General features: G+C 35.9%; 1 protein-coding gene across 4 annotated transcripts in view; it reads right to left on the reverse strand.

Moving 5' to 3' along the window:
- Positions 1 to 4,653: 4,653 nt before the first annotated feature.
- BEND6 (BEN domain containing 6) overlaps positions 4,654 to 20,289 on the reverse strand; it is a 51,875-nt gene continuing 36,239 nt past the window's right edge. For 3 of the 4 annotated variants that reach the window (XM_059400221.1, XM_059400222.1, XM_059400220.1), the window contains 4 exons: positions 15,810 to 16,030; positions 14,142 to 14,334; positions 13,230 to 13,366; positions 4,656 to 6,495 (listed from right to left, as the gene is read on the reverse strand). In XM_059400221.1, the coding sequence (XP_059256204.1) occupies positions 13,239 to 13,366; positions 14,142 to 14,334; positions 15,810 to 16,030 (542 nt within the window). In that variant the 3' untranslated portion in view covers positions 4,656 to 6,495; positions 13,230 to 13,238. Of the gene's footprint in view, positions 6,496 to 13,229; positions 13,367 to 14,141; positions 14,335 to 15,809; positions 16,031 to 20,289 lie in introns of all 4 variants that reach the window. The other variant, XM_059400223.1, reaches the window with a different exon arrangement.

Below are 20,289 nucleotides of genomic sequence, written 5' to 3' on the forward strand. Positions count from 1 at the left end.
TCACAGCCCTACAATAAAAGTCATAGCCTTTATCAACACAGTCAGGTGCCCCCTTCTCATCTTTTCAATTCCACTATAACAAAGGGTCTTACCTTCTCCCGTACTTTTTGACTTATCCATTATGATGATTCATGGATTTCTATTTTATTTGGTGGGTAATAATTTTTGATCGCTCATTGCTATTGCAGAAATAAAACTGTATTTTATTGAGGGTATGGTTGGCAAAATTGTGTATATTTAGGTGTACAATATATTTTGATGCTATACATTGTGAAATGCTACAATTAAGCTAATTAACATATTCATCAGCTTACATAGTTAGCATGTGTGTGTGTGTGTATGTGTGTGTGTGTGTGTGTGTGTGTGGTGAGAACCCTTAAGACCTCTTCTTAGGGCACCTGGCTGGCTCAAGTTGTTAGAACATGTCTTGCCCTTGGGGTTATAAGTTCAAACCCCATGTTGGATGTAGAGCTTACTTAAAAAAAAGAAATATTCTCTATTAGCAAATTTCAAGTATATAATACATTTTTATTTTAGTCACCATGCTATACATTAGGTTTCCTGAACATACGCCTTTGATAACTGAAAATTTATTCCTTTGTACCAACATCTCCCCATTTCCCCCATCCCTACAATACCTGGTAACAACTGTTTTATTTTCAATTTCCTTGAGTTCAACTCTTTTACGTTTCACATATGAGGTCATATGTGAAACATATCTGTCTTTCTGGCTTATTTTGCTTAGCATAATGTCTTCCAGGTATATCCATGGTGCTGTAAATGAAAGGATTTCCTTCCTTTTTATTTTATTTAATGAATTTATTTATTTTAAAAAGGTTTTATTTATTTATTTGTCAGAGAGAGAGAGAGAGCGCACAAGCAGACAGAGCGGCAGGCAGAGGCAGAAACAGGCTTCCCCCTGAGCAAGGAACCCAATGGGGAACTTGATCCTAGGACCCTGGGATTATGACCTGAGCCAAAGCAGCCGCTAACAGACTGAGCCACCCAGGCTTCCCTCCTTCCTTTTTAAATTTAAATTTTATGTCTGTTTATTCTTCTTTTTTTAAAATTTTTTATTTTTTTAATAAATATATAATATATTTTTATCCCCAGGGGTACTGTTTATTCTTCTTTAATTTTGAACAGTTTCTTTCTCAACCTTTCCTTGTCTTTCACATCATTGACATTTTTGGAGAATATAGGCCAATTATTTTACAGAATGTTGCTCAGTTTATGTTTGTTAGTCTTTACTCATGATCACGTGCAGGTTATATCCCTGGCCAGAATACTACTTAAGTGATCTTGTGTTGCTTTTAAGGATTCACATTCAGAGATACATGATATTTGTCTGTCCCTTACTGATGATGAGGATTATTATTGATAATCATCTGGTCAAAGTATTGTCCACTTTCTTCCACTTTTTCTGCTGCACATTTAGATTTTTCTCCTTGTAATTTATGATCAACCTGTGATTCAATATGCCGAGAACTTGCAAATATCCTCTCCTCATGAAACTTACACTTCAATATTGAGTATCCTCCAATGATTCTTGCCTAATCAATCTTTACTCTGATAGTTGTAAATAGTAATTTTCTAACTCTACTACCCTTTCTATATTTTTAATTGACATTTTGCTATAATAAAGGGTCTTGCTATCTCCCTTACTTTTTGATTTATCTATTCATTTTTATTATGGATTCATAGATTTCAGTTTTATTCAATGAGTAATAACCCGTTAATGTCCTAATTTATTTTGGTGCTCAGATGGTCCCAGGTTTGGCCAGTTGGAGTTGTTTTTGCAGCCTCATGTGGCCATCATTCTTTGAGCAGGCCCTTACTTTTTGGCAAAATATACAATGTTCCACGCACATTTGGTACCTTCTCAGCTCCCGCCCTGGAATCCACCATTTCTACAAGGAATGCTTTATCTTTTGGTGGAAAATGGTATTTAAAAATTAAGATCTGAAAAAAACGGATACAGGCCATCTTTAACAAAAGGATAAAAGATAGTACCTATACTCAAACCCCAAAGTTTTTTTCTTAATCCTAGGAATCAAAAATAAGCTTAGTGCCAAAAGCTTAACAAAGCTCAGAGCTAAGATTCAGTGTAAAACTTATCTCACCATTATGGGTAAAGTGACTTTGAATGGGTGCAGACCCAAAGATTCTCAGATGTGCTCATTCTTATCGTATTAAAGAGTATGGAAACTGGAATCTCAGCAGAATCTAGGTAGCCCCTTCAAATTGTTAAAACTCTAACAATAGAGGAACATCAGTGACCTGCCTATGTCATAATAAACCAAGTACATTTAGCTTGCTGCAGCAAGCGAGAACTCCCCACAGGCAAAGTTTAGGAACATAATCTGGAAATCAGGGAGGACTTTTAAAATGAGTAGTAGGTGCGTACAGGGCAGGATAAATGTCTTTTCTTCTAGGGCAAAATAAATAAGTGTTAATACTTGGATCAAGTGCTCTAAGAGGGTTTTTAAAAAAAGAATTATTTATTTGAGTGAGAGAGTAAGAGAATCACAGAGAGAGAGGGAGAAAGAGAAGCAGACTTGCCACTGAGCAAAGAACTCCATTGTAGGGCTCCATTCTAGGATCATGACCTGAGTTGAAGGTACCCCAGGAAGAATCAGTTTTGTAAAGAGAAATTCCCCCAATGTTACAAAATTACTTAAGGAAAATCCACCCCCTCAAATTTAGCATTTTTGTTTTTGAGAGTAAAAGTTGAAACAAGGATTTAAAAATTCATCTAGAGGAAGGGTGCCTGGGTGACTCAGTCAGTTAAGTGCCTGGCTCTTGATTTCAGCTCAGGTCTTGATCTTAGGGTTGTGAGTTCAAGTCCTGTAAAAAATACTCATGAGAAAAATGATGTCATAGAACAGATGAAAATACTGACCACAGTGTCCATTATAAGGTAAAAAAATATATATCTATAGATATATAGATATATTTTTTTAAGGATTCCATCTAATAGGTAAATATTTTTTTTTTTTAAACTTTATTTGTGAGAGGGTCGCCAGGGTGGCTCAGTGGGTTAAAGCCTCTGCCTTCAGCTCAGGTCATGATCTCGGGGTCCTGGGATTGAATCTTGCATCAGACTCTCTGCTCAGCAGGGAACCTGCTTTCCACCGCCCCCCAACCCCCCCACCCCTGGCCTGCCTCTGCCTACTTGTGGTCTCTCTCTCTCTCTCTGTCAAATAAAGAAATAAAATTAAAAAAAAAAAAAGATTTTGTTTGTGAGAGAGAGAAAGAGTGTGAAAGAGTGTCTACAAACAGGGGTGAGTAGCAGGTTGAGGGAGAAGCAGCACCTCCCTCCGCCCCAGGACAGGGAGCCTAACTCTGGACTGGATCCCAGAGCCCCAGGATCATAACTCAAGTCAAAGGCAGAACTTCAACTGACTGAGCCACCCAGGGATCCCTACTAGGTAAAAATCTTAATGTAACTATAATGTAGAAAATCATATATTAGTAAGTTTTTCTTTGAGATTTAGGAGTGATTATTGTGGATATACAAAGTCTTTCTCCTTCAGATAACATAAAAACATTCACATATATTTTTTTTAATCTCAGTCCAACTTTTGTATTTTATTAATCTGGAATTCTTTATGAAAAATAGTTTGAAGTAGGAACATAATTATTTTTCATTTACCAGTTACCTCAGTATCATTTATTGAATAAACCTTCCTTTCTCTACTATTAAAGGTTCTATTTCAATCATATTCTAAATTTGTATGTATGTGAATATATAATATGCATACATGTACACATACATATATATTGATTGCTTTTGGGGCACATCTTAGTTTCATTAGTTTTCTTATTAATAACTAGGTTTTTTTTTTTTTAAGAATTTATTTGAAAGAGAGAGAGAGAGCACAAACAGGGGGAGCAGCAGAGGAAGAGGGAGAAGCAGGCTCTGCTGAGCAGGAAACCCAATGCAGGGCTAGATCCCAGGACCCTGGATCATGACCTGAGTCAAAGGCAGACACCTAACTGACTGAGCCACCCAGACACCCCTTATTTGTAACTCATTTAGAACCAGTATATGAAGCTGAATTAGAATGAATATATATATTCTATTATCTATAAAAATACCAACCCATCTAAAAGTAGAAATTCTAGTGGCGCCTGGTGGCTCAGTAGGTTAAAGTCTCTGCCTTCAGCTAAGGTCATGATCCCAGGGTCCTGAGATCAAGCCCTACATTGGGCTCTCTGCTCAGCAGGGAGCCTGCTTCCTCCTCTCTTTCTGCCTGCCTCTCTGCCTAATTGTGATCTCTGTCTGTCAAATAAATAAATAAAATCTTTAAAAAAAGTAGAAATTCTAGTTGAATAATAGTTGTTTTGCAAAGAAACTTTTATTTACATTTAGTTGGCAAAACACACTACAAAGTAGTTATTTTAAAAGGAAATCACATGTATCTCAGTGAAATCATTATTTTTCAATAAAAATGTTAACCTTCCCCCTAAAGATACAAACGTAGTGATCTGAAGGGGCACGTGCACCCGAATGTTTATAGCAGCAATGTCCACAATAGCCAAACTATGGAAAGAACCTAGATGTCCATCAACAGATGAATGGATCAAGAAGATGTGGTATATATACACAATGGAATACTATGCAGCCATCAAAAGAAATGAAATCTTGCCATTTGCGACAATGTGGATGGAACTAGAGCGTATCATGCTTAGCGAAATAATTCAAGCGGAGAAAGACAACTATCATATGATCTCCCTGATAGGAGGAAGTGGTGATGCAACATGGGGGCTTAAGTGGGTAGGAGAAGAATAAATGAAGCAAGATGGGATTGGGAGGGAGACAAACCATAAGTGACTCTTAATCTCACAAAACAAACTGAGGGTTGCTGGGGGGAGGGGGGTTGGGAGAAGGGGGGTAGGGTTATGGACATTGGGGAGGGTATGTGATTTGGTGAGTGCTGTGAAGTGTGTAAACCTGGTGATTCACAGACCTGTACCCCTGGGGATAAAAATATATGTTTATTAAAAAAAATGTTAACCTTCCTGAATAGTGTGTATATATCCTACATAGCATACCCATTTATCTTGGATATTGTCTCTATATCCTACCTTGTATGGCGCTTTAGAAGACAAGCCAGAGTCACATAGGTCATTATAATGATTATGCCTTTGAATGTGTGGGTGGAGAAGCAAACAGCCCAGAAAAGGATCATTTCCTGGACTTTACACCTTAATAAGAAACGAGCAAATAATTTTTTTATGTTTCCAATGGGATTTATTTATACTTAGGTAAAAGTAGCAAATGTTCACATAAGTTATTTCCTTAATCATATTTATTTTGTACGACCACATTGTTATCAAGCAGCATTATGGAATGTTCCCTGGATCCACAGTTCTGAACTTCCCAACTATTATATGCATCCTCTTTTCCAAGTTTAGACATGACCTTGTAACTGAAGAAGCATGGCTTGTTATTGCAAAGTTGTCATGTGTGACAATCTGACATCACAGGAGAAGCCTCTTGATGAAGAATGTTTTATCTTTCATTCATTTACAAAATGGCATTTTTCTTTTTATGTGATTTTACAACCCATGTGATTTTATTTTCAATTCTTTGTTCTTCTGATACAATGAAATCAAACCAGTTAAAACTAAGCAGTGTAGCAATAAAATCAACCAAATACACAGGATGATATATCTTATATAGGGTATTTTAAAAGATGTTTATGTTTTATATTACAGATCTGTATTTAATGTACTTGGGCAATAAAAAGTTAGAAGCATGTAAACAAAAAAATTTCAATTTGATGCATTGTTTTAATACTCACAAAAATCTGGGTTTGTTTCTTTTTCAGGAGTACAGTGAAATAGTCCTACATTAAAATTCAAAGGTCTTTCTGCTTTCATATTTTTCCTGGAGATTCTTATTTTATACATTTTTAGGTAACAGAGTAATTCTTTAATTTCACTGAGAAAACGCCATTGCTTTGTTAGATAGGATTATCAGATTTTAGGCCAATTTTGCTGGCCTTACGTTCATGAACATTGATTATTTCACTGTTTACTTTTCCAAACATGTGCTTATATTAAAGATCCAAAAACTTAAATGGGGAGTCATTGGTAATAATAAATGTACAGTGATTGATAAGGACAATGACAAATCTTAGGGGCTGAAGTTTTTGTTGTTATGATGAAAGCTCTATTGTGTTAAGTTAGCTGTGCAGAGAAACATTTGGAGACAGGAAAATGCATTATGTCCAAGAAACCATCTTGCATGCTTAGTTGACTGCTAGAAATTCTCTGGTTTGATGCATCGCTGATATTTATGGTGGAATCTACATGCAGCTTCTTCAGCAAGCTCGTTGCTCCATCAAGAGCCCTCAGTATTACAGATGCCTCACAGCCTGTCACCACGTGTCTCTGAGCTCCCAGCCAGGGAGGTTGTAGATTCTCCAACAAAATCCAGTGTTAGATTCAGAACTGAAGGTGTTTTATTTCAGTTACCTACAATACCTATAAAAAGCAAATTTCAAAAAAAAGAGCAAATTTTGTTAGAGTTCTTATAGTACTTTTAATAGGTACATGAGTTATTTTAGTGTCTACTACAAATTTTTGCTTACAAATACAAATTGTTTATAAGAACTATTATTATAGAGGTGACTTAGAAATTATTTTATGATCTATTCGAAGGAATTCCAGCATAGATAACAATTACAATATTTACATTTATTTTTATCTCAAATGACTTATAAACACCTTTGTATTAGGTAAAACTTCAAACCCACAAATTAAAATGAACCATCTCCACATACCCATCATCCATCCTAAGAGATTATCAACAATTCTGTTTGTCATTCTTCAGTAACATTTGTTGATTGTTTAAATAGCAGGCAGTTTTTCAAATCTGGTTTACCTCTTTCAAAATTCACAAAATCCAAGTGAGCTAGGTTAGAGGCAGATTACTATAAAGCAATTAAATTTTGTTTGCATGAGTACCTTCCAATATGTTTACACATATATTTATTTTTGTTAAATTTGCAAAAGTTAGATATTTCAACCATAATCAGTTAAGACAACTGTCTTTCCCTTTCAGTTGTCCCTTAGTCATATTTTCTCCTCTGATTGTAACCATGGAATGGCAGTGGGCATATCTGAGATTTTGTTAAGGATTTTGTTAAGGGATGTATTTTTGTGCTTTGTCATCTCATCTATGTATGGTTATGTTAGTGGTGGCCTTTCCACTTTGCAGTGCCTTCTAGCAAAAACATGAAAATGGTCAATTCAAAGAATATTTAAGAGGATCCACTCCATAGAAAACTTGAAATGCCTTGAAGTCTTACAGCTTAGATGTCAGAGCAACTTAAAAAAGGTCTCCCCAAATTTGACAATAATCCTAAAAATTACATTGCTACTGAAGAGCTAAGAATTTGAAAGAAAACTCTGTAAAGTGTAAAAAAAAAGCAATTTTTCATCCACTATGCTGCAGGATAGTCCAAATTATTTTTTTTATTCATTCTATTGCAAAGTTGTCAAATGAAGAGGCAGTCAACATGTAAGCAACTCCCCAAAAGTAAGATAAAAATATTATAGAGCTGTTAATAAAAATATTATGTAACTCCCCCTCCATTATGTGACATTTGAGAAATTTGTTAACATTTAAACATTATGTCATTTTGGGGTATCTGGCTGGTTTAGTCAGTAGAGCACACAACTCTTGATCTCAAGGTCTCTGTTGGGCATGGAGCCTATGCAGAGCTGTAATTGATTGTGTATTCATAATTTTGTGTTTCTTAAAGTGAGTTCTCTAAATACTATTAAGCTGTAAGTTCCACAAATCCTGGATCCATTCTAAGGTAGATAGTATTATTATCCCACCTTAAAATTCGAAGAGGTCAAGTGACTTTCCAAAGACCACACATTTATCAAGAGGTGGAACAGGCTTAGAAACCAGAATTTCTGATCCTAAAACATATAATTTTATATGTCCACTTGGCTAGCCTACTAAGTTGTTTGGTCAGACACCAGTTTATATGTTGCTGTGAAGGTATTTTTTAGATGAGATTAACATTCATACAGTAGATTTTCAGTAAAGCACACTACCCTCCATGATACAGGTGGGTCTCACCCAAGCAGTTGAAGGCCTTAATAAAAAAGACAGAGGTCCTTTGACTAAGGAGGAATTCTGCCTTCACACCACCTTTTTTTTAAATTATATTACTTTTTTTAAAAATTTCTTTTCAGCATAACAGTATTCACTTTTTTTGCACCACACCCAGTGTTCCATGCAATACGGGCCGTCCTTAATACTCACCACCTGGCTCCCCCAACCTCCCACCCCTGTGCCCCTTCAGAACCCTCAGGTTGTTTTTCAGAGTCCATAGTGTCTCATGGTTCACCTCCCCTTCCAATTTCCCTCAACTCCCTTCTCCTCTCCATCTCCCCATGTCCTCCATGCTATTTGTTATGCTCCACAAATAAGTGAAACCATATGATAATTGACTCTCTCTGCTTGACTTATTTCACTCAGCATAATCTCTTCCAGTCCCGTCCATGTTGCTGCAAAAGTTGGGTATTCGTCCTTTCTGATGGAGGCATAATCACCTTTGAACTCAAGACTACAACATCAACTCCCTGGGGCCGCAGCCTGGTAGCCCATCTTGCAGATTTTGGACTCACCAGTCCTTACAGTTGTGTGTGCCAATTCCTTCAAGTGTCTCTTTTCTATACATCCCATTCTGTTTCTCTGGAGAACCATGACTAGTGCAATAATAAATACAAAGGACTCTGGGGACATACAAAGGATGTATGTCCTTTGTATGTGTATGTATACAAAGGACATCAAAATAAAAAGCTTTGACACAGTAAAGAAAAGCATCAGCAAAACAAAAAAGCAACCTACTGAATGAGAGAGGATATTTGCAAATGACCTATCTGATAAAGGGTTAATATCCAAAATATTTAGAACTTCTGCAACTCAACACCAAGAAACCCCCCCAAACAATCCAATTCAAAAGATGGGCAGAAGACCTGCATAGACATTTTTCCAAAGAAGACATACTGATGACCAATGGGCACATGAAAAGATGCTCAGCATCATTAATCATCAAGGAAATGTAAATCAAAGCCACAGTGAGACATCACCTGACACATGTCAGAATGGCTAAAATCAAAAACACAGAAAAAAACAAGTGTTGACAAGGATTAGAGGAAAGGGAATCCTCATACAAATTGGTACAAATTGGTAAATTGGTACAGCCACTATGGAAAACAGTATGGAGTTTCCTCAAAAAAATTTTTAAAAAGTAGAAATATCATATGGTCCAATAATTCTACTACTGGGTATTTACCTGAAGAAAACAAAAACAGTAATTTGAAAAGATATATGCACGCTTATGTTTATTAAAGCATTATTGGCAATAACAAGGTATGGAAGCAAACTAAGAATCCATCAATAGATGAATGGATAAGGAAGATGTGGTATGTGTACACACACACACTCTGGAATATAATGTAGCCATAAAAGGACAAGATGATCCCACTTGTGGCAACATGGATGGACCTAGAGAATATTATACTAAGTGAAATAAGTCAGGCTAAGAAAGCCAAATACCATATGATTTCTCTCATATGTGGAATCCTAAAAAAACCAAAAAAATAAAAAACAAAGAACAAACAAATGAATAAGGAAAAGCAGAATCATACAGGTAAATACAGAGAAAAAAATTTGATGGTTGCTAGAGGGGTTAGGGTGAGGGATGGGCAAAATGGGTAAGGGGTTTGGGAGATACAAGCTTCCAGTTATGGAATGAATAAGTCATGGAAATAAAAGGCACAGCAAAAGGAATAGAGTCAATAGTATTACAATAGGGTTTATGGTGACAGATGGTAGCTACACTTAGGTAAGCAAAGCATAACATATGAACTTGTTGAATCACTATATTGTACACCTGAAACTAACATTAAGTTATAATATATGTATATGTAATATTATTGTTGAGATTAAACTGACCTGAAACTAACATAACATTTTGTGTTAAGAACACTGAAATTAAAAAACGAATAAAAACATTTCTTAAAAAAATGCAAAGAACTATATGTTAGTTGACTATATGCTAATGTTGACTCTCTAATAGTTACTAATCGTATAATCTTGGCAATTCATTTAACCTCCTTAGGGTTTAGTCTTATTATCTTCAAAGTAAGGAAATCATTTTTGATCAAGATTTCTTAATCTTGGCACAGTTGACATTTTGGGTTAGGTAATACTTGTTGTAGGGGAGAATATCCTATGACTTGTGGGATGTTTAGCAACATCTGTGGCTCCGTCCACTAGATGCCAGTAGTTTCATCCAGTTGGGACAATCATATCTATCTCCAGACATTTTCAAATAACCCCTAGCTGAGGGGCAAGGGACAAAATTTCCTCCCATCCTACTTGAGCACTGCTGTATTAGGTCATCTTTAAGTTAGAATATATGCATATGTAATATTATTGTAGGGATTAAACTGGCTGAGGCAACTTTGGAAACTTCAGAAGGCTGTCTGACTATTTAGTGGGATGTTATAGAGTTGATTTTTTTTTTTTTAAGATTTTATTTATTTATTTGACAGACACAGCGAGAAAGGGAACTCAAGCAGGGGGAGTGGGAGAGGGAGAAGCAGGCTTCCTGCTGATCAGAGAGTCTGATGCTGGCTTGATCCCAGGATCCTGGGATCATGACGGGAGTTGAAGGCAGATGCCCAGCAACCCATGTGTCCCCACAGAGGTGATATTTTAATATTCTGTAACTCTTATAAATAAAGTTTTCTTTAGTTCCTATAAGAAAGAAGCAAAAAATGGAGAAAGGCCTGAAAGATTGACAACAGAAGCTCTTGGCAAAGTGAGCCCCAGGCAACTTGAGGGCAGTCACAGGAATGAAAGAGAAAAGCTAAAAGGGGGAGAAGGATGGAGTTTAGTGCTTATCCTCTCAGAAACGAGTCTTAGCTGGGAAATTATTGTTGTTTCAAGTCCAAGCCACCTGCGGCCACCTTGTGCTAAGCACTAGGTGGAGGCCATAGTCTACCAGAGGGCCCACTGGTGGGGTTGCTAGGAATTTGCGGAAATCTCCGTGATTTTGTAGTGCATGTTACCTTGCTAATAGTCATGCAAAGAAAGTTATTTTTCCAAAGGATGCTTTTTGGTGTGGAGGGAGGAGGGAGTATGATTTGCCTGAGTAAGTGCTGTCATCTTAGGGCTTCTGTTAGATGACCAAAAAGAGAAAAACACAGCGGCGTTCCACTAGATGGGGCTATATGGGACTAATTTATGCAGTGTGGCTAAATTAGGTTGGATGTGACCCTGTCTTTCCCAGCATATCTTCTCAGTCCTTTTGAGATAATTTGGAATTATCAATACTTCGAATGAAAGATACCTGACAATTAAGAAAATTTTTCCATTCTAGTGTTTATCTCCACTTCTGATTCTAAATATACACATTTCTATTCCAAGCAACTTGTCCACAAAGTAAGGCTCAGGCCCAGAAAGCAACAGAACATTTTGCGTTCTTAGCAAAAGATTTGTTCCTTTTTTCTATTTGAATTAATGCTGTAGTCAGGTGATTATTAACACTACTACTAGGTTGCAAGTAGAAACAGTACTGATATAAAACCCTTTTAACTTTAATCTCTTCAATACTCGACTGACTGATAGTCAGAGATGAGTTTTATGCGTACTCTTGGCAGTCTGAGGTATTAAAAAGGCAGAAGTTGGGATATTAAAATACTTCGCAGAGCTCTGAAATATAATAACGTCCTCCAAAGGGTAGCCTGATAGAGAAGACCCTTGGAGCTCTGGTTACATGGCATTTAGCAGGGGAACTCGGCTATTCTACATCTGGATGACTGGGTAGTCTTATATCAAAACGAGCCGTTCTAATGGCTCATTTAAGCAATTATCTCCCAACTGGGAAGTTGTGAAATTCACAATCTACTGAAATGTTTAATCAGTTGGGGAGAAAAAAGAGAAAAAATATCAATCATATCTTGTATAAAACTGCAAGTTGGTCACCAGTATGGGTGAGCCAAGGGAAAGACCCTGCCCTGCAGTTGTTTTAAGTGGGTTTTTTTGTTTGTTTGTTTATTTTTTTAGTATTGGTGACCCTCATCAGACCTAGGCTTCGTTATATAGCAAAATTGTAAGCTGCCCTCAAGGGTGTTGGGGGTGGTAGTCAGGAATGGGTAGAAGATAGATGGTGGGAAAGAATACATTACCCAAGTCTCTAATCCCATTTAAAACACAGTAAGAACATAAAAACAAATAAGATGTTTGAAGGTGGCTAGAGTTAGGCAGAGAACAAATAAATAGAAAGTCAAAGATAAAAGTAAACAAAATGGAAGAAAAACCTCCCTTTGTATATTTACCATATACCTCTATGAATAAAAAAATATTAAAAAACAAAAAATGCATTTTTCCACATATTTTCCATAAAAATAATGGAGAGGAAGGATGAGCACAAGTGAACCAGCCAGCACATTGGGTTGAAGCAAACACAAAATTCCACTGGACAGTTTTGCCTAAGGGCAGGGCCTGACTATAAAGTGTATTTCCTTTAAAACTCCCTAGGAGCAATTCTTTGTCTTAGTATAATAGAAACATGTTGGTAAAAAAATCCTTATCAAACCAATACAAACTATAACAACTGGTGTAAAGATTTAAAGAGTGAGAAGCAGGAGGCAGATTGGTGGAGGGGACACCTCAGTATTTCCAGCCAGCAGTTGGTGCCAAAAACAAATGACTGTTTGGAATTTTAAGTTCAGTCCCACTGATGTACTTCAGAGACTTCCCTAGGATCTGTATCTCCCTGTTCTAGAGGAACACTTCCTAAATGATCAAATGTCCCTCTTTTGACTCCTTTCTACCCCCACCCACAAATTAACATGCATTCTGTGAAGAAAAAGCAAAGTTCTTCAGTAAAACACATTTGAAAAACATACACTCTACTGCCTTCTTAGAGATTTCTAGAGCACTTGGGCGTAAGAGTATAAAATACTCTGAGGAGTTCTGGAAAAGGAAAATCTGTATTTGAATTTAGCATTCCCCCAATTTCAATCCCCTTTCCCGTCCTCACCTCCATCCCCACAAACACCTATTAGCATGTCTTGGGCCACTGACATTCTCTGATAAAATAGTCACAAAATGCGGTTCCAGGGATCAAAGAATTACATCTTCTTGCCGCACAGAAAGGATTGTGAAGATTGAGAGGACTTACCAAAAGGTTCTACTTAATGTCCTGAGAGTTCAGATTTTTGCTTAAATTTGGCTTCTTGGTACAGTTGTTTAGCTTTTGCCCTATCATTCTCCTAATTGAAACATCATCTGTGTTGGGAAATAACTGTTTTGTGACTCCTGTAAAAAACAACAATAACACATGAAAACACTTTTTGAGGCCTTTGCATCTTAAGGTATGAACTGAGATAAAACATCAAGCAATCCACAATGCAGTTTTGTCTCCATTTTGCAAAAACAGCCCAAACACCAATGAGAAATGGCATATTAAAATACAGAGAGCTCAGATTCAGTGATTCCCTCAATTTTTTGACATTTACAAAAAATCATTTGATAGCTAGATGATTATATTTGAGGAGATTAACTTAAAAACCATAAGTAGAACTAAGGAGGACATGTGTTGTAAGGAGAACCAGGTGTTATACACAACTGATGAATCACTGAACTCTACGTCTGAGATAATAACACACAAGTGTTCATTAATTGAATTTAAATAGAAGAAAATAAAATAAAATTAAAAAACACATAAGTAGGAAATTAGTCCCTATTTTTCTAGAATAAATGATAAGGAATCTAAAGCCAAGATAAGAAAGAGAAAATAAGATCTAAACTCTTCACTGAAATTTTGTTTGAAAGGATTTTGGGATGCATTTTTCTGAAGTTATGAATTCATGAATTCAAAATTTTCGTGAAATAAAATTTAGCTTTATTTTAGTAACTGTTTTAATGTAAATTTTTCTATAAAATTTACCATATTTATTAAGAGATTTAGGCTATTTTGAGATTTTTCTTTCATAGAAAAATAAACAACAAAAAGACCATGAAAGAATAACTTAACCTTGAGTGGTAAAATAATTTCAAATTCATGTGACAGTGTAATACAACCATATAATACCTATGATTTCTTGAACTTCATTCTGATTCATAGCTGGTTTTACGGCTTTGTCCCTGGAAGTAGAGGACTTGGCTCCGGTCAGGCTGTGTGTGGCCATGTACTCATTTGTATAAAGTACTTGCATTAAATCATTAATAAACTTCTGAGGCTTGCTCTTGTTACAACGGGCAATCTGCCATTTTTCAATCTTGAACTAAAAAATACAACATAATAGTTGAAACTGGAAAAAGGAAAAGAAAGTTGTATCCAGAAAAATATATTGCTAATTGAGTTAAGACATACCAGAAAACAAAATCAACATTCTTTAAGGGGATGTATTTTGCTTTTAATACATAGTCTACATTTCAGGGGTTAGAGTTAAATGTTATCTTTGATATAATTCCCAATATTTATGAGGTATTTGTTCCAGAGTATATCCAAGCTCTTGTCATGTGATCTGGATTGGATGGTTTAAGGATGAGTCTGATCCTCAACACCTCCTACTAAGTGTAGTAGGCAGAATAGTGGCCCACTGAAGATATCCATATCCCTGGAACCTGTGAATATGTGACCTTATATGGTTGTGATTAAAGGTAAGTACCTTGAGATGGGGAAATTATCCTGGATTATCCAGATGGGCCCAATTTTATCACAGGAGCCCTTAAAGAGGGAAGAGGGGGCAGAAGAATGGGTCAGAAAAAAGAGGCAGAGGAAGGAGGTCAGATTGGAATTGTGAGAGGGGCTTTGCCTCCATGGCTGGCTTTGAAGGTGGTAGAATGGCCCATAAACCAAAGAATGTAGTTGCCTCTAGAAATTGCCTCTGGAATTGGGTTGCCTCTATAGTCAGCAAGAAAATGGGAAACTCAGTTCTACAACCACAAGAAACTGAATTCTACAATAACCTAAAGAAGCAGAAACAGATTTTTCCATAGAGCCTCCAGAAAGGAATGCATCTGCTGACTCCTTGATTTTACCACACTTCTGATCTGATCTGATCAGAACTGTGAGATAATACATTTGTGTTATTACAAATCACTAAGTTTGTGGTCATCTGTGACTTAGCAAAAGGAAACTGATATACCAATATTCAAATATTCTAAATGTTAGATTGTTAGTATTATAGCTCTGGAAGGCATATTTTGCAAAGCTGATACCCAATTCTATTGAAACTCTTGTCGTTTTAGCTTCTGTTTCTTGAAGAGAAATTGGGGAAGTAGGAAAATATTATATTCTTCCAGCATGCAGAAGCTGAAATTTACCTTCATTCAGTGATATAATTTTATAACCCTCAATGCATAGTTACCCATCACTAAACTAGAAATTTCTAGTTTAATAACCTCATCATTGACTGCAATTTGACTTTAGTTTTCTAAACTGGATACTTGTGAAACAAATATTTTTTTGATTTGTTAATTGTTTTATGTAATTGCAATGTTATGGTCATGACCAAAAGTTACCTAAAGTTACCTGATGAAACAGTGATCATTTTGCAGTCTTTTTTTTTTTTTTTTTTAATTTATCTTTTAGTAATCTCTACACCCACCATGGGGCTTGAACTCACAAATCCTTGGATCAAAAGTCACATGCTCCACAGCCCAAGCAGTCAGGCTCCCAACCATTTTGTAGTCTTATCTTAATTTTTGTATCTACTGTATCCCAGACAAAGATAGGGCAGGCTTTCCAACTGACCTGTTTCTCATCAGTATGATGCTCTTCTTCAGCTTTCAAGGAAATTGGTGAGCTGGAATTAGAGTTAGAATTACTGCACGTTGAGGCAAATGAGTCTGGTGAGGAGTTGTTTGTTGCTCTCCAGAGGGTGGATGCAGATGTGGACATGGTTCCTCCACCCTTAAGCAGGGCTTCTGCCATACCAACCAATTCTTCAAACTGGGTGACTGCTTGCGGTAACACTAAAATGGCAAGAAAAAGTAACACTTTATGAATACTTTTAATAACAGGGGCATATCTTCCTATATTTTTTATTGTGTATACATACATATTATATTGCATGTATAGAAATAGGTGGAACAAATTGTTAACATTTACTACTTTTGGAAAATAAACACGGTGAGAAGAGTGGTTGGGAGATATTTACTTTTTATTATTTAATAATGGCTTAATAATAAAATAATAATATATAAATTCAAAAACACGTGATTGTTGCATTTAAATGTATATGCATCACTTCATAACTAAAATGAATGGTTTAAAGAGTTGATTCTTTTTTCTAATTGCTATTGGAATTACTTGAAGGTTTTTAATTTCATTTGCAGACATTGTTGATTCCAGCATCAATCATCTTCCAGATACTCACATCAGGCCAGTTTAAAAGACCATTAAATCAAACCATTTCCATTTAAGGTTATTAAAATAAATTTTCAGTGACCATTGTGCATGGTTTTCCAGGAAGTCAAATTTCATGAAATTAAGAAAAATTCATTGCCATGATTCAGAACTATGTTTTCACATATTAAGGATGAATTTTGGTAATCAGCTGAATGTTCTCTTTGTTCCTCTTCTTTTCATTTAAGATCTTATTTATTTATTTGACAGAGAGAGACAGCATGAGTAAGGGAGATGGGCAGAGGGAGAGGGAGAAGCAGACTGCCTGCTGAGCAGGAATTCCCAAGACCTGAGCCGGAAGACAGAAGCTTAACTGACTGAGCCACCCAGGCACCCTCTTTGTTCCTTTTTAAGTGGAAACTCACACATTCAAAGGTTCATGTCTCCATGTAAAATGGTCTTCTCTAGTTATGGTTATATCTAATTGTTTCCTAAGGACAAATAACATTTTTTGGGTGGGTGGAAGGCACTTTGAACCCTCCCTGATTCAACTCCTGACTCTATCGTTGAGGGTATTGGCTGCTGGAGAAGTAAAAAGACTGAAACCTTTTTCTTTAGCATATTATTAAGCTACAATCTTTGGATTAATATTTGATTTGAGAGCTAAAATCAGTAGCTAAAGGGAGATGAGTTCGACAAAATGATATACCCAGTTAATGCATACCAACAAGATACAGAACATCTCCATCTTCCCAGAAAGTTGCCTCATGTCCCTTCTAAGTCAATCCCAGGGCTCACTTTAGAGGCAACCATTTATCCAACTTCCTTGCCAGAGGTAAGTTTTACCTGTTCTAGAATTACATATAAATGGTTTCAAATGGTATATTCTGGGTTTTTTTTTTGGTTTAACTTTTCTTTTGCTCTGCGTAATGTTTTGAGATTTATTCATGTTGTATATTTCTGTTATTTATTCCTTTTTATTGCTGACTAATATTTCATTATATGGATACTCAACAATTAAAGTTTCATTTACCTGTCGATCGGTTATTTTCCACTTGACAACATGACTTTAATGGTTCCCTACTATTCTAAGGTATTGCTATTGTATAATTTATTTAAATGTTCTCTCTTTTTTTTTTTTTCCAGATTTTGGCTGCTTCCAATTTTTCTTTCTTTCTTTCTTTGAGAGAGGGAGGGAGAGAGAGCAGAGGAGGGAGAGGCAGAGGGAGGAGGGAGACTGAGAGAATTTTTTTTTTTTCCAAGAGAATTTTAAGCAAACTTTGTGCTGAGCACAGAGCCCCCACTTAGGGCTCCATCCATAGACCCTGAGATCATAAGCCAGAACCAAGAGTGGGTCCTTTAACTAACTGTGCCACCAAAACTCCCTGCTTCCAACTTTTCTTTATTACAAACAAAACTTGTGAACTGCCTAGCACATACATCTCTGCATGTATCTCTGATAGCAATAACGCTACAAATTCCTGAAAGCAAAACAATAGGGTCAAAGGTATAAATGTTTTCTGACCTCAACTAATACTGCCCAATTGCTCTCCAGAAAGATTCTTCCAATTTACATGACCACCAGCTATGTAAAAAGTCGACCATTTGGCTACACCATCAACAACAGGTGTTAGTCATTAACAATAATCTTCACTATTTTGATAAGTTGAAATCTTAGTAAAATTTAATTTGCAATTATTTTATTATTGTGAAGTTAAATACATACTTATTGACTATTTGGGCTTCTGTGAATTAGGTATTAGGCTACAGAATATTAGTAGGGTTTTTTGTTTGTTTGTTTTTTAAAGTAATCTCTGCACCCAATGTGGGTCTCAGACTTATGACCCGGCGGTCAATAGTTGCATGGTCCACCAACTGCCAGCCAGGTGCCCTTAGTATTTTTTCAAAAGATTTTATTTATTATTTGACAGAGAGAAAGACAGCAAGAGAAGGAACACAAGCAGGGGGAGTGGGAGAGGGAGCAGCAGGCTTTCTACCGAGCAGGGAGCCTGACATGGAACTCGATCTGAGGACTCCGGGATCATGACCAGAGCCAAAGGCAGAGGCTTAATGACTGAGCCACCCAGGCATCCCTATTTTTTCTATTTTTAATAACTTAGACAGTTTTTGTAAAATTCTTATAAGTGTGCATAGTGTGTTAGCTACTCTTATTTCCTTATATATTAAATATTTTAAACTTTTATTTGCTGTAAGTTCCAAGTATTATCATCCAGAGTTTTTATTTTATTTCATGATTTTTTGAAAGCATACACAAATTTTTAATTTTTATTTTAAAGTAGCAGTATTTTCTTTACTGTATAATTCATCTATTTTATGGTTAGAAAGCCACTCAGCATTCAAAGCAGTAAAATACTCAGTCATATATTTTGTATAGTTCAAATATCTTTTTACAAGTGAGCTTCTTTTTTTTTTCTGCCTGGATACAATTTTTTTTAACTTCCAAGGGATACTTTTAATTTACAAACAAAAATTGAAAACGCCGTATTTCCAGCCCCCAGTTTCCACTCACAACCAGTCTTGTTCCTTTGATACTTCCGTCCATTTTCTCCCCAACCCAGGAATACTTCAAACAAATCACAGGTAGCATCTCATTTTATCTGTAAATATTTCTATATGTATCTTTAAAGGTAAGAAATTAAAAAAATACAAGCAAAACACCATTGTGACAACCAGAGATACGCATCAGTAGTTCTTAAATATTTTTATTTTTTTAATGGTACAGCTATTTTAAGTTTTTAATGAAGTAATCTCTACACCTAACATAGGACTCCAACTCTTTTTTTTTTTTTTTTAAGATTTTATTTATTTATTTGACAGAAAGACTACACGCAGGCAGAGCAGCAGGCAGAGGGAGAAGGAGGAGCAAACCCAGGCGCCCCTCCAACTCTTTTTTAAAAAATTTAATTTAATTTATTTTTTCAGTGTTCCATAAAAAAACCTAGTAAATGTCCAAATTTCTCTGACTTTCTCATTGTTGTTGTTTTTACTTTATTTGAATCAGGATCCAAATAAGGTCCACATATTATGAGTAGTTACTATCTCTTTTATAAACTATAGGTATTTTTTCTCTCTCTTTCCTAGTTTTTTCCTTGGAATTTATTAATTGAAAAAACTGGATTATTTGTTTTACATGGTTTCCCACAGTGGGATTTTGCTGATTGTATCGATGACATACTGTTTAACATATTATTCTGTTCCTTAAATTAGCTCTAAATTGGTAATCAGATCTAAAGTCTTGATTAGATTTGGGTAGGATTTTAAAATTCTATCGGATAGAATTGAATGCATGGTTAGCTTTTTTTGTGATATTAGTCGTTACTGATGATCACCCCTTAGATTCATTACATCATAAGGAGTTGCAAAATTGTGATATTCTAGTACTTTTCTTTTTCATTTATTAGCTAGAATTCTTGTACAAAGGGAAACTTCCTCCCATCAACTATTTGGTTACACTTAGGTTTATTTCCTATAATAATGGCAGGGTAAATGCTTGTTTTATTATCTGTATTTACCAGTTTTCAGATGACCATTAAGTTTTTTCTTTTTTTTTTTTTTTTAAGCTTTTTTTCTTTTTTGAATACCATTATGAACTCATGCATTGAAATATACATGATAACCTGCCGTGGTCGTCCTTACTGTTGATCCTCAAAATGTCTCATCTTTGGCCATTGGGAACCTCTTTTTCTTCTTCTTCTTTTTTTTTTTTTTTTTTAAAGATTTCATTTATTTATTTGACAGACAGAGATCACAAGTAGGCAGAGAGGCAGGCAGAGAGAGAGGAGGAAGCAGACTCCCTGCTGAGCAGAGAGCCCAATGCAGGGCTCTATCCCAGGACCCTGGGATCATGACCGGAGCTGAAGGCAGA

This window comes from Mustela nigripes, chromosome 5 (assembly GCF_022355385.1).
Source record: "Mustela nigripes isolate SB6536 chromosome 5, MUSNIG.SB6536, whole genome shotgun sequence".
Taxonomy (NCBI): Eukaryota; Metazoa; Chordata; class Mammalia; order Carnivora; family Mustelidae; genus Mustela; species Mustela nigripes.